General features: G+C 37.7%; 1 protein-coding gene across 4 annotated transcripts in view; it reads right to left on the minus strand.

Annotated features, from left to right (window-relative positions):
• Window positions 1-14,619, minus strand: part of GSK3B (glycogen synthase kinase 3 beta) — a 219,434-nt gene that overhangs the window by 141,332 nt on the left and 63,483 nt on the right. For all 4 annotated transcript variants that reach the window (XM_070795432.1, XM_070795283.1, XM_070795329.1 and 1 more), the window contains exon 2: window positions 4,901-5,094. In XM_070795432.1, the coding sequence (XP_070651533.1) occupies window positions 4,901-5,094 (194 nt within the window). The remainder of the gene's footprint in view (window positions 1-4,900; window positions 5,095-14,619) is intronic.

The following is a 14,619-nucleotide window of genomic DNA, read 5'->3' on the forward strand; positions in this document are numbered from 1 at the left end:
CCAGACACTGAAACATATTACAAAATGAAATTAGAACAATGTGGTTACTGACTTAGGAATACACAAATGACCCCGCAGAACAGAACAGAAAGTCCAGAAATAGACCAAATTCCAGGTGGAAATTTAGCATATAATAACAATAGCATCTCAAATCATTGGAACATAGACTGTTTAAAAAACTGTATTAAGACAAATGATAAATGCTTTAGAACAGATAAAATTAGATCAATAACTCATACTATACATGGTTATAAATAAACTCCACACACAGGAATAAACTTCAAATGGATCAGGGGTCTAAATGTGAAAAGGGAAATTTTACAACTGCAAGAAAATATGGATGAATTTCTCTTTAAATTGAGGAAAAGGCTTTCTCTATAAGACTTTATAAGGAAAAGACTTTCTAATCACAACTAAAATCTAGATAGGATAAAAAGTGGAAAATGAACACATGAAAACATATATTATCAATTAAAACTATAATGAGATACCATTTCTCACCTATCAGATTGACAAAAATTGAAAAACTAAACCAATTCATGTTATCAATGTGAATAAATAGGCATTCACGTATTACTGGAGAGAATATAAATCTATACAAGCTCTTGTGCAGAGGAATTTAGCAATATCATACCAAACTTCATGTGTTTCTGTTCTGATTCAGCAGTCCTATCTAGTTCTCTTAGTTTACTATGAATATACACATCTAACAAAAAATACTTATGCACAAAGCTTTCCATACCAGCCCCCTGGGAGATTACTATATATTGAAAAGTAATTCCATATCCATATATAGAAGAGTGGTTGGAATCAACACTGAAATACTATAAAATTCTAAAAAAGATGAGAAAAATCTCTGAACTGATATGCAGTGACTTTCAGGAACTATAGTTAACAGGAAAAGCAAAGTATAAAGAGTACCTCTCTCTATTATATTATGTGTAAGAAAGAAATCAAGAAAATTACAGTTACCCTCTATGTTCCTGGGTTCCAGAGCCAGGGATTCAACCAAGCTGGAATCAAAAATACTCAGGGGAGAAAAGCTCCAGAAAGTTTCAAACATCAAAACCTCAAACTGCCACATCAGCAACTATTTACATAGCATTTAAATTGTATTTGCAACTATTCACATAGCATCAACACTGTATTAGATATTATAAGCTATCTAGAAATGGTTTAAAGTATATGGGAGACTTAGTTATATGGAAATACCATGCCATTTTATACATGGGACTTGAGCACCTACAAACTTTGGTATCCACTATGGGTCCTGGAACCAGTTCCCTGTGAATAACAAGGGATGATTACACACTGACTGTTCATTTGAGCCAAAGAAACCCAGAAAAAGTAAATGACAACATAAAGAGATTGGCTATCCAGAGGGAGTGAGAGAGAACAAGACTGAGGGAATAACATCTGTTGTATCTGACTTTTAGAACCACTTTACACAGACTGAAAATACACAGACTTTTTCAAAAAGTCAAAAAGAATGGAGATACAGCTCTACGAAGGGATATAAGCAAAAACAGATGAACCAAACTGTATTTCAGATGAATAACTTAACTATGATAAAGGAAAAGATTAAAACTTTTTTAAAAAGCAAGAAAAAGAACTCATCCAAGTACCTACTGAACAGAATGTACTGTTTCGATACAGCAATGACAGACTGTAATAAAGCATTCTGAAGTCAGACTGCTCGAATTCAAATACCTGCCCATCTAACCACTTGCTAACTGTATGACTTTGGACAAGTTAATTTATAATCTCTTTGTTGTGTAGGTTTCCTTATCTAAATAATAACTATCAATATCGCAGTACTAACAGGAAAACTGCTATAAAACTGCTCACGTAAAAACTTTAGTTTACTGATAATATTTTAAGGATTTGATAAGTATTTGCTATCATGCATACATGCTAATTCGCTTCAGTCACTCTTTGCAACCCTGTGGACTGTAGCCTGTCAGGCTCCTCTGTCCATGGGATTCTCTAGGCAAGAATACTGGAGTGGATTGCGATGCCCTTCTTCAGAGGATCTTCCCAACCCAGAGATCAAACCCTCATCTCTTACGTCTCCTGCATTGGCAGGCGGGGTCTTTACCACTAGCACCACCTGGGAAGGATATTAATTTGAAAACACATTAAGTGTGTGGATATCAGGAGACACACATAATAAAAATCCAGTTCTTAAGAAGTAAAATCAGAGAGACCATAAAAACCATTATGTCTCAAATATAGTGAAACAAAAGTACTGTAAAAATTAAGTATTTGCTTCTGCACAACAAAGGAAACTATTAGCAAGGTGAAAAGGCAGCCTTCAGAATGGGAGAAAATAATAGCAAATGAAGCAACTGACAAACAACCAATCTCAAAAATATACAAGCAACTCCTACAGCTCAACTCCAGAAAAATAAATGACCCAATCAAAAAATGGGCCAAAGAACTAAATAGACATTTCTCCAAAGAAGACATACAGATGGCTAACAAACACATGAAAAGATGCTCAACATCACTCATTATCAGAGAAATGCAAATCAAAACCACTATGAGGTACCATTTCACGCCAGTCAGAATGGCTGCGATCCAAAAGTACAAGCAATAAATGCTGGAGAGGGTGTGGAGAAAAGGGAACCCTCTTACACTGTTGGTGGGAATGCAAACTAGTACAGCCACTATGGAGAACAGTGTGGAGATTCCTTAAAAAACTGGAAATAGAACTGCCTTATGATCCAGCAATCCCACTGCTGGGCATACACACTGAGGAAACCAGAAGGGAAAGAGACACGTGTACCCCAATGTTCATCGCAGCACTGTTTATAATAGCCAGGACATGGAAGCAACCTAGATGTCCATCAGCAGATGAGTGGATAAGAAAGCTGTGGTACATATACACAATGGAGTATTCCTCAGCCATTAAAAAGAATACATTTGAATCAGTTCTAATGAGGTGGATGAAACTGGAGCCTATTATACAGAGTGAAGTAAGCCAGAAAGAAAAACACCAATACAGTATACTAACGCATATATATGGAATTTAGAAAGATGGTAACAATAACCCTGTGTATGAGACAGCAAAAGAGACACTGATGTATAGATCAGTCTTGTGGACTCTGTGGGAGAGGGAGAGGGTGGGGAGATTTGGGAGAATGGCATTGAAACATGTGTCATGTGTAATATCATGTATGAGACAAGTCGCCAGTCCAGGTTCGATGCACGATGCTGGATGCTTGGGGCTGGTGCACTGGGATGGCCCAGAGGGAGGGTATGGGGAGGGAGGAGGGAGGAGGGTTCAGGATGGGGAGCACGGGTATACCTGTGGCGGATTCATTTCAATGTTGGGCAAAACTAATACAATATTGTAAAGTTTAAAAATAAAATAAAATTTAAAAAAAAATTAAGTATTTGGAAAGAAGGCAAGACTATGGAAGCTCTTGAATGCACAATTAAAACTGTGCAAGCTTTATTTTCTAGACTATGAGGGACCACAGAAGATGTGTGTGTAGTAGAAACAATATGACCAAAATGAGCTGTGGGATTATTCTAAAGTTGGAATGCAAGATTTTTAAGAAGATCAGATGTAGAGCTACTAGTGATAAAGCCAAATAATGACAAAGGTCTGGCTAGAACAGTGATGAGAAAAGGAAATGGCGGGGGGCGCCGCAGGCAGCACAAAATTAACCAAGTTGGGTAATGATTGGATATGAGGTATGAGAGAATGGACGAATACGGATGACAGTGAATGAGAAAACCGTTAGAAGGAAAGAATAAGAAGGAATGGGAACCAATAGAAAGAATTTCCTTTAAGACTGACAGTTAAGTTAGAGTTACATAAGAAGACTTGTCAATTTCAAAATAACGGTACCTTCAAATATCAAGACTGAGTGGGCATTTGGCAACATAGGACTAGTGCTCAGAAGAGAATAAACTGAAGAAAAAAACTTGAGAGTTTTTTTTTAAACCTCTTTAGAATGTTCAATGTTGGAGAAGGAAATGGCAACCCACTCCAGTGTTCTTGCCTGGAGAATCCCAGGGACGGGGGAGCCTTGTGGGCTTCTATCTATGGGGTCACACAGAGTCGGACACAGCTGAAGCAACTTAGCAGCAGTAGCAGCAGAATGCTCAAAACATTCTGTAGCGTACAGACACCAGAATGTGTGCTATTTCAGAGCAGTGATAACCTCTTAATTTTTTATCGCTTAATGTTAAGCACAGTTCCCAGAACACAGGAGACTCTCAGTAAAATGCTGCAGAGGTGGGCAGAGTAGGGAAGGGAACAGAGCTGCATGGCTTGTTAATGGCAGAGGCTCGATGAGAGCCCAGGTCTCCTGACTCTCCACTGTATCATAATGAAGAGATGACCTCTGATCATCCATACACAGGACACTCTAAGGGGATCTTGTAAGAAAAAAAAATGAACTGTGGGAAGTATCTAGGGGCAGATGGAAGGGAGATATAAGAATATAGCAGGAAAGAAATGTCAGTTATAGGGGGAAAAATGACAGTGTTGTATCATAGACTCGAAGGAAATTTTTCAAGAAAGGAAGCACAGTCAACTGTATCAAATGAACATATGCTACAGGCAATGTTTCTCTGGTCTCCTACATCAATGAGACCCAAGGCAGACAGAGGTCACATTTTAAAATAAAGAATTAAGAAATTTTAATCTATCTTTCACAACATTTTAAATACATATATCACTCATAGCTACAGTTAAAAAAAAATACTGCAATCTTCAGTAAATTTTATCTCAACATAATATACAATGGAAAAGTCACTACAGTAGTTAAGCTGAACAAACACTTGTGCAATAAATGAAACCTGAAGCAAAAGGAAACACTTTAAAAAGTAATTATTTACATGTACTGACAGCAACAAAAAACACATGAACTACTGAAGGTCTTACCTTAAATCTCTTGTCTTGCAATACTTTCTTGATGGCAACCAGTTCTCCTGAATCACAAAGTTTGGCTTGATACACGACACCAAATGACCCATTTCCAATCACTTTAGTGTCTGTATAGCTGACTTCTTGTGGCCTGTCTGGACCCTGCCCAGGAGTTGCCACCACTGTGGTCACCTTGCTGCCATCTTTGTCTCCTAAAAGAAAAAAGGGATAGAAAAATGAGAACTGCAAAGACTTCAACCGAGAAAATTGCCACAGTATACCGAGTAAACTATGTGCGTTTTAAGTCCCTTCAGTCATGCCCGATTCTTTGTGACCCTATGGACTGTAGCCCACCAGGCTCCTCTGCCCATGGGATTCTCCAGGCAAGAATAACGGAGTGGGCTGCCATGCTCTCCTCCAGGGGATCTTCCCAACCCAGGGATCGAACCTGCATCTCATGTCTCCTGCATTGGCAGGCGGGTTCTTTACCACTAGCGCCACCTGGGAAGCCCAAATATTCTATAATTATTTTTAAATGCTCATGTTCATTTATCATATCTATCATCACAGAATTATTTCAACTATTTGTTTCAATTATAAGTAATTATTTTAACCACCATTTATTCAGTCACTCTATAGAGCAGGCACCATGCTTAGTTTATACACATGAATTCATTTAATGAAAACAATCCCATGAAGTAGATAGCACTGTTCCTATATAAACATAATAAGAAAAATGCTAAATTTGTCCAGTCAAAAGGCAAATGATGGACTCACCAAAGAATCCTTATCTGTCCAACTCTAAAAGCCCTAATTTTTTCCCCAGGCTTTCTTCTTGTACTTGAAAAAAAGATACGTGCAACTGAAAACATCTAATTCTGTTTCTATTCAGACCACTCTCCCTTTAGGAAGGTAAAGCTTTAAGTTTTTGCTTCTCCGCGTCTTATTTCTTCTTAAGAAAATACTGATACATTTCCAAGAAAAGTCAGATGGGGAAAAGAAACAGGGGAATGTTAATTTGGGGGTAAGAGACGCAAACCTTGTAAGAAAAATCAAACCCATTCTGAACTGAGCCTCATTCATAACTATCTCACCAGCACTGGGGTCTCTGCCCACTCATGGCCATCTCCTCATCTCTTCTGCCTTCATTTCCCGCCAGTAACAATCCAAAGATTATTTCCAAGTTCAAGAGCCACCTCCTTTCTTGACTAAACAATCACCTTACTCTCTGAATTCTTAAACTATTTCAAACCATTCTATACCACTGAGCACTTGATTTTAAAAAGCTTTAAATTGTTCCTTTAGTGATTTCAGAATACACCCAGATTCTAGGGACTACAATCTTTGCAAAGCAGCAATTATGACTTGTGCTTCTTCTCTCTTTGCTGACATTTCTAAAACCAGTTCTCACTGACAAAACTGCACATTGCTTTTTCTCTCTCCTACTCTTCCATTATACCAATTTTAAGATGTTAGTTGAATTCATAGTAACCTCATAAAAGAAAAATGATGCAATAGTTAAATCCAAATACCAAACCAAGATGATGAAATATGTATTCATTTGTCTCGCACATTAAAAAAAATAAAATATATAATAATCTGATTTTCCAATGGTTTGAGTCTTTCCCCTACTCAATTTAAGACTGCCAGAAAAATGAATATCCAAATGTTAGTGGCATATTGTAAACAATATTTACAGCCATTTAAGCTCACAGAGTTAATATATACAAAAGCCAAAAAGCAGTATCTGCAACTGATTAACTCTCTTGTGTGTAAGGCAGCCTTCATGACAGATACAAAAACAATGAATGATTCCTACATACAACAGCTAGGTGGTTTACAGGCAGTCTATACTGTATCACAGCCAGCTATCTGAAACACATATGTCTTTAGTTTTAAGGTGAAACACCTGAACAGATATGATTTAGTTAGCACAAATCCAATATGACTTGTAGAAAGAATAAATCAAATATTGTCAATACCATAATTTTATTTCCAACAGTTTTACATATGCTTTAAATGTACATAAACTTCAGCACAAGACAACAACATACATAAGTTTCCTCTCACCTCTAGTTATCTAGTAAAATAGATCTTAGACATATATGCTAAAAACTTAATTAAATCTAATCTGAGTTCTAAATGATCATGCCTCACTCCCCCAAAATATTCCATAGAACTCATTTTTGATCACGTTAATCAACTTGTATGCAGATCAAGAAACAACAATTAGAATCAGACATGGAACAAGGGACTAGTCGAAAATTGGGAAAGGAGTACAACAAGGCTATATATTGTCACCCTGCTTATTTAACTTATATACAGAGAACGTCATGCAAATTCCTGGGCTGGATGAATCACAAGCTGTAATCGAGATTGCCAGGAGAAATATCAATAATCTCAGATATGAAAATGATACCACTCTAATGGCAGAAAGTGAAGAGGAACTGAAGAGCCTATTGATGAGGTGAAAGATGAAAATGAGAAAGCTGGCTTAAAACTCAATATTCAAAAAAACTAAGATCATGGCATCTGGTCCCATCACTTCATGGCAAATAGACCGGGAAAAAATGGAAACAGTGACAGACTTTATTTTCTTAGGCTCTAACATCAATGAGGATGGTGACTGCAGCCATGAAATTAAAAGACGCTTGCTCCTTGGAAGAAAAGCTATTCTTCTTTTTGGAAGAAAAGCTATGATAAACCTAGACAGGTTTTAAAAGGCAAAGATATTATCACTTTGCTGACAAAAGTCCGTCTAGTCAAAGCTATCGTTTTTCCAGTCATGTATGGATGTGAAAGTTGGACCATAAAGAAGGCTGAGTGCCAAAGAATTGATGCTTTTGAATTGGGAGTGCTAGAAAAGACTCTTGAGAGTCCCCTGGACAGCAAGATCAAACCAGTCAATCATAAAGGAAATCAGTCCTGAATATTCACTGAAGGACTGATGCTGAAGCTGAAACTCCAACATTTTGGCCACCTGATATAAGAGCCAACTCACTGGAAAAGACCCTGATGATGGAAAAGTTGGAAGGCAAAAGGAGAAGGTGGCAGAGGATGAGACGGTTAGACAGCATCACTGATTCAATGGAGATGAATTTGAGCAAACTCCGGGAGGCAGTGTAGGACAGGGAAGTCTGGTGTGCTGCAGTCCACGGGGTTACAAAGAGTCAGATATAGCTTAGTGACTGAGCAACAACAAATCTTAACCACCACTTCTAAGTACAAACCTTACTATAAGTTTCTTCTCCATTTATAAAATAAACCTATCCTTACTTGTATTATTATACTTGTACTTAAAATCCAAAGTGTTGAATACATTTTCTTGTAATCCTATTGTTCCAAAGAAAATAAAAAGTGATTTCAAACAGTTTGACTTTTCTCTAGATCATTCAAGTCAAAAACCATATCACCAAATATATGTATACATGTATACATATATATAATATATATACACACACATATACATATATATAATACACACACACACACGCACACCATGGACTGTATGGTTCATGGGACCGCAAAGAGTCGGACACGACTGAGCAACTTTCACACACACACATGTATACATATTAAAAGAACAATGAATTAATAACTCCAATTCCACTGAACAAGTTTCTTGTGAGATCTCACAGGTCTAATTCACAAAACAAAGCATCATCATTTTTTAATTGACATAGATATTAACAATGGGTACTCTACTCCACAATTTTAGCTGAAAACAAAAACCGTCTGGGTATAACCAAAAATTACGATTTCCCACTCTATAATCATATTTTAAGCTGCCCAAGTGGCCCAGTTGTAAAGAATCCACCTGCCAATACAAGAGACATAAGAGATGCAGGTTTGATCCTGAGTTGGGAAGACTCCCCTGGAGAAGGAAATGGCAACACACTTCAGGATTCTTGCCTGGAAAATTCCATGGACAGAGGAGCATGGCAGGCTATAGTCCATGGGGCCACAAAGAGTTGGACACGACTGAGGGACTGAGCACTATCTACTACTGTTACACTCGTAAATGTTTATCCCAACATTATGATTTGCCTATAGGAAGAGGCACAAATAAGGTAATTCTGCAAAAATATTAAAAGCAGAGTTGAAAGATAAATGGGTGCCACAGAGGCTATAGCTGAGAGAGAGTCTTGAGGCCTCAATTTTAAACTGATTGGATGTGAACAGAGACCAATCCTTTAACAACAAAAAAATAACCCTGCTTACTATCTTAGCAAAAATTAAAAGGTTTACTCTATTCTCTTTTGAGCAGTGAGAGAAACTGCTGAGAACTCTTACAGTCTAGCAGGAACTCTTCCTCCACTAGCAGGAAATCCTGCGTATACAAGGAACAATGGCTCTAAGACCTTGTGCCCAAGCATCCTGGAATTTTTATTCAGAAATCATTCAAGCTCTTCAAGACTGCTCCATCAGATACCTGAAATAGCAGAGCTGTAGAGAACGGCAAGGTAACACTGGCGGTGACTTCGTATGAGCATCAGTAGTGCATGGGACAGTCGGCAGCTAGTGTGCCAGGGAAAAGCATGTCACCATTTGGCACTGCAATTTGCTGACTCGGCAATAAGGTAACAGCTGTATAAAATTTCACTGTAAAAAAAGAACTTTCCAATTCATTGTTTCATCTACTCTAATCCTTACGATAAATGGAGGGAACTTATTTATTATGCTTCAAATGCAAATAAGAAAAATAAGAGAAACAAACTTGTCCAATATAACAGAGCTTTAGGTGACAGAACTCTTCACTCGCCTCAGGCTGTCTCTGCCATGTTTTACAACCTTCCCACTACTACTGAAAGACCAACTTCATATACCATCCCTACCAAAGAAGGAGATGCTTCTGAAAATATAATGTAAAAAGGTCAGCTCCAGATTAACAAAAGAATAAATAAGTAATCTTTTGTAGTTCAGGCCTCAATTACTCATTTATTAATAGCTGAAGAGCTATTTCCAAAGATGTTTTGGCAACATTAAGTTTGAAATTTATCCTAATTGGAAACCAAAATATGGAGAACAAAAATGTAAAACAACTGATTCTGTGATGTTCAATTTAGAAATTGGATAACTTTGAATCTTAACAATAGAGCATCATTTTAAACACTACTACCAACAAACCAAAAATCCTCATGAAAAGCTAGAATTCATAACAAACAGGCCTCTTTAAAAAAAAAACAAACAAACACCATTTTGCCTAATATTAAATTTCCCAGAATCCAGGGTATCGTAAGTCTCACATCAACTACAATAAAATTGGTCTCCAAAAAATGCCACTTTATCTCAGCAGCAACAACAGCAAAGCAGTGGGAGTAGCTCAGTTTCAGGCCTCTCTTCTGGCCAGAGAATTCTTAGGATCCTCTATTGCAATCAAAATTCACTCAAGTAGTATGAATGTCCCATTCTAATTAGAACATAGAATTAAAATCCCTACTCTTTAACACAATGGTTAAATCTTAAAAATATAAACCATAAAACAGTCCTCCTGAAGCAATGCAAAAGTGGTATGCAACAGAACAACCACTTTCCATTGAAGGCTGTTAAATATAGAATACAATTTTACAAAAGCCTTAGATGTATCCCATAATATGTGCAGCCTAGTTCTCAATCTCTCAAACAAAGTTTGTACCTGTAAACTGTATCTTGTGGTTACATTTTTTTCATCTTCTGAAATCAATCCTCAGAACAATGGACCCTGAGATGAACAAATGTTACAAGGTAACACAATCCATATTAAAAGTGTGGACTCCGCATCCTGACCCAAGAGGCCACTTCAGGCATCCGTGAAGATGTCGGAGGTATCTGACACTGATATTCTAATTTTAAAGTTTCTTAAGATTCAGAGCTCAGAAAAAGCAACAACTGTGATACTGCTTAACTGGGAGGCTTTTAGAGATGTTAGTAAGTCATACTAACATAAACTGAGCAAAGTTAGCAATGACTAACTCTATAAAATCTTCCTTTACCTCAAAAATAACATCTCCATGTAGAAATATCAAAAGTAACATCTCCATGTAGAAAAACCAAGTCTATAAATTCCAGAGAAACCGGCACACCAGGTAGGATACAAGAAGATACAAGGTATTTTTATGAAGCTTTTTAACCTAACAATAAGGATTTGTAGGGAAACTAGCTCTGACTCTTGCTTCTCATGAAGAGAAACAACATATATTTTTTATGGATGCCCAAATATAGGAGAAGGCAATGGCACCCCACTCCAGTACTCTTGCCTGGAAAATCTCATGGACGGAAGAGCCTGGTAGCTGCAGTCCATGGGGTCACTCAGAGTCGGATACGACTGAGCGACTTCACTTTCACTTTTCACTTTCATGCATTGGATAAGGAAATGGCAACCCACTCCAGTACTCTTGCCTGGAGAATCCCAGGGACGGGGGAGCCTGGTGGGCTGCCGTCTCAGGGGTCGCACAGAGTCGGACATGACTGAAGTGACTTAGCAATAGCAATATAACACTCTGTTGAAAAACACTACATAAATTTTTTAAAGAACAATAACAAAAAAATCACCTTATCAAGCATGTAAGATAGTCTGAAAGGGAAACATTGACACTGTCAAATTTTCAGGTTTTTAAATTAAAGTTCAAACAACTCTTTATCCAAAGTAAATGGCTAAGAAACTTCTATTAAAGCAATACATACTCTCCAAGATAAACACAACTTAGATACATGAAAACAACATAAAAATAAGTAAAAGGGAAAAAAGAGCAATGACCTGAGGTCCACAGAAAATCAGAGACAAACTCTAAAATAAACATATTGCTGTCATGAAACAGGGGCTTTACTCAATAATGTGGAAGCTCTATCAAGAGTACAACTGCTCTCATACCTTGAAGCAAAACTATTAACAAAGCAAAGGAATGCCAACTAAGCATCTGAATCAGTCACCTCAAGCCAATGGTCAATAGCCTCGTTAAAATTTTTAGGGCGATTTCAATGTAAAATTGTGGTAAAAATATTTCTAGCAAAGTCTTTTCCCTTAGATAGACACAATTCATCTCCACATGATTCTATCTAAAAGACTGGAAACACAAAACAAAAAATTACTAAATTTCCTTTGGGGACAGGAAGAGTAAACACAGGAGAAGCAGGGAAAACAAAATGGACAGATGTCATACACAAGCTGGCTGGGGGAGATGTTTTCCTGTATTTCACTTATAGAAGTGAAAGGAAAACACAGGGTGATAGAGGATAACAATGAGACAGGAAAGATTCTAGAGTCCTTGACAGCACAATAATACCACACTTTCAATCACAGGCAGATACCATCCCAGTGTTCACAAGCGTTGATTCTGAAGAACCATAAAATAACCTTAAGAAAAGAAGAAACCAGTCAAGGGCTTGTCCTTAGATACATAATGGTGTTAATATTTAAGTACATGCCACACAGTGAGTGCTCAACAAATTAGATTCTCTGAACTTGGATTATTGGCAGTGGCAACAGTTTACAAAAAACAACAATAACAATTCTTCTGTTCTGCTATGCTCTTTTACCACCAGGAACATACCCTACTACAGTGCCTATCACAATGCTTGATACTTATTAAGAGTGCAAGCCCCTTACTTGACCATGAGCTCTCAGGAAAGCCAGACATTATTAAACTATTAAATTCATTTCCCTAATGCTTATTAGCAGAGGGTTCAGCATAACGCAGGTGCTCAGCAAACGTCTGCTCTTGAATTTATATAAAAATTGCTCAAGCAGAATTACTAGGATTTGGGAACTGACTACTTCCTGCTAAACAAACATTCAGCAGTGTTTTTACTTCTTATGCTTGCCACTGATCAGATACAAAGCCCTAAGGTAGGCAGAAGCCTTACAAATAGCAAAGCAGACTGGTGGGTTTACTGAAAACAAGGCAACAACAAGAAGTCAAAACAAAAAAACACAATTTGTCACATGTGAATCTATTTACAGGTAGAATTACTCTACTTCATAACCCTTTTACAAATGATTCTGGTTTCTTCGGGGCATCAATATGCAGCAATGGATAAGAAATTGGCAGGGACATCGCTGAGGTCTTAAGTTTAATTTATATCAATACATATTTAAGTGTATTTCTAGCCTACTATTTTATGCAAGCACCACTCAAACGGTGGACTTAGTTATATCTAGGAGAGTTTACTAAAAATGAAGATTCTAGAATCTCACCACAGAAACACTCAGTAGATCTGCAGTGAAGCCCAGGATGCTTAATAAACCACCCACGTGCTTCTTGATGCAGTTTCAACATCCATACTTTGAGAATCATCAGTTCAGTTCAGTCATTCACTCGTGTCCGACTCTTGCAACCCCATGAATTGCAGCACGCCAGGCCGCCCTGTCCATCACCAACTCCCGGAGTTTAACCAAACTCATGTCCATCAAGTCGGTGATGCCATCCAGCCATCTCATCCTCTGTCATCCCCGTCTCCTCCTGCCCCCAATCCCTCCCAGCATCAGGGTCTTTTCCAATGAGTCAACTCTTTGCATGAGGTGGCCAAAGTATTGGAGTTTCAGCTTCAGCATCAGTCCTTCCAATGAATACCCAGGACTGATCTCCTTTAGGATGGACTGGTTAGATCTCCTTGCAGTCCAAGGGACTCTCAAGAGTCTTCTCCAACACCACAGTTCAAAAGCATCAATTCTTCAGTGCTCAGCCTTCTTCACAGTCCAACTCTCACATCCATACATGACCACTGGAAAAACCATAGCCTTGACTAGACAGACCTTTGTTGGCAAAGTAATGTCTCTGCTTTTGAATATGCTATCTAGGTTGGTCATAACTTTCCTTCCAAGGAGTAAGCGTCTTTTAATTTCATGGCTGCAATCACCATCTGCAGTGATTTTTTTGAGCCCCCAAAAATAAAGTCTGACACTGTTTCCACTGTTTCCCCATCTATTTCCCATGAAGTGATGGGACCAAATGCCATGATCTTAGTTTTCTGAATGCTGAGCTTTAAGCCAACTTTTTCACTCTCCTCTTTCACTTTCATCAAGAGGCTTTTGAGTTCCTCTTCACTTTCTGCCATAAGGGTGGTGTCATCTGCATATCTGAGGTTACTGATATTTCTCCCAGCAATCTTGATTCCAGCTTGTGCTTCTTCAGCCCAGCGTTTCTCGTGATGTACTCTGCATATAAGTTAAATAAGCAGGGTGACAATACACAGCCTTGATGTACTCCTTTTCCTATTTGGAACCAGTCTGTTGTTCCATGTTCAGTTCTAACTGTTGGTTCCTGACCTGCATAATACCACTTAATTCATACAACAATTCTGTGATATACTCATAATAATCACTTAACAAATGAGTGAAACTAAGGTGTTTGAAAGGTTTACTGGCAATATGCCCAAAGTTACCTCTTCAATAAAGAGTACCCATGGGATTCAGATCTGTCCATTTACTCTAAAACCTGTACCCTACTACACTACATTGCTTAAGACTATGCCTTGAAAATAACACATAGTGGGTCAAGGTCCTAAAATCAACCTTGTATTTTCAGCAAAATAAAAAATTTTAAATATTTTACAGTATTGATAATTATTAAGAGTCCAAGCCCCTCACTTGACCATGAAGTGGTCAGAACCTTACAGAAGGTTCTGATGCAAAATTCTTACTTTAAAATATCTATTCTCCTTTTGAACTAATTTGAATTGACTCTATTTTAAAATCTTCTCTTAAAACCCAAATTTTACTTTAAGCCAAAAACTAGAATGAACCATGCTAACTTTCAAAT

The sequence above is a fragment of the Bos indicus genome, chromosome 1, assembly GCF_029378745.1.
Source record: "Bos indicus isolate NIAB-ARS_2022 breed Sahiwal x Tharparkar chromosome 1, NIAB-ARS_B.indTharparkar_mat_pri_1.0, whole genome shotgun sequence".
NCBI classification, from domain to species: Eukaryota; Metazoa; Chordata; class Mammalia; order Artiodactyla; family Bovidae; genus Bos; species Bos indicus.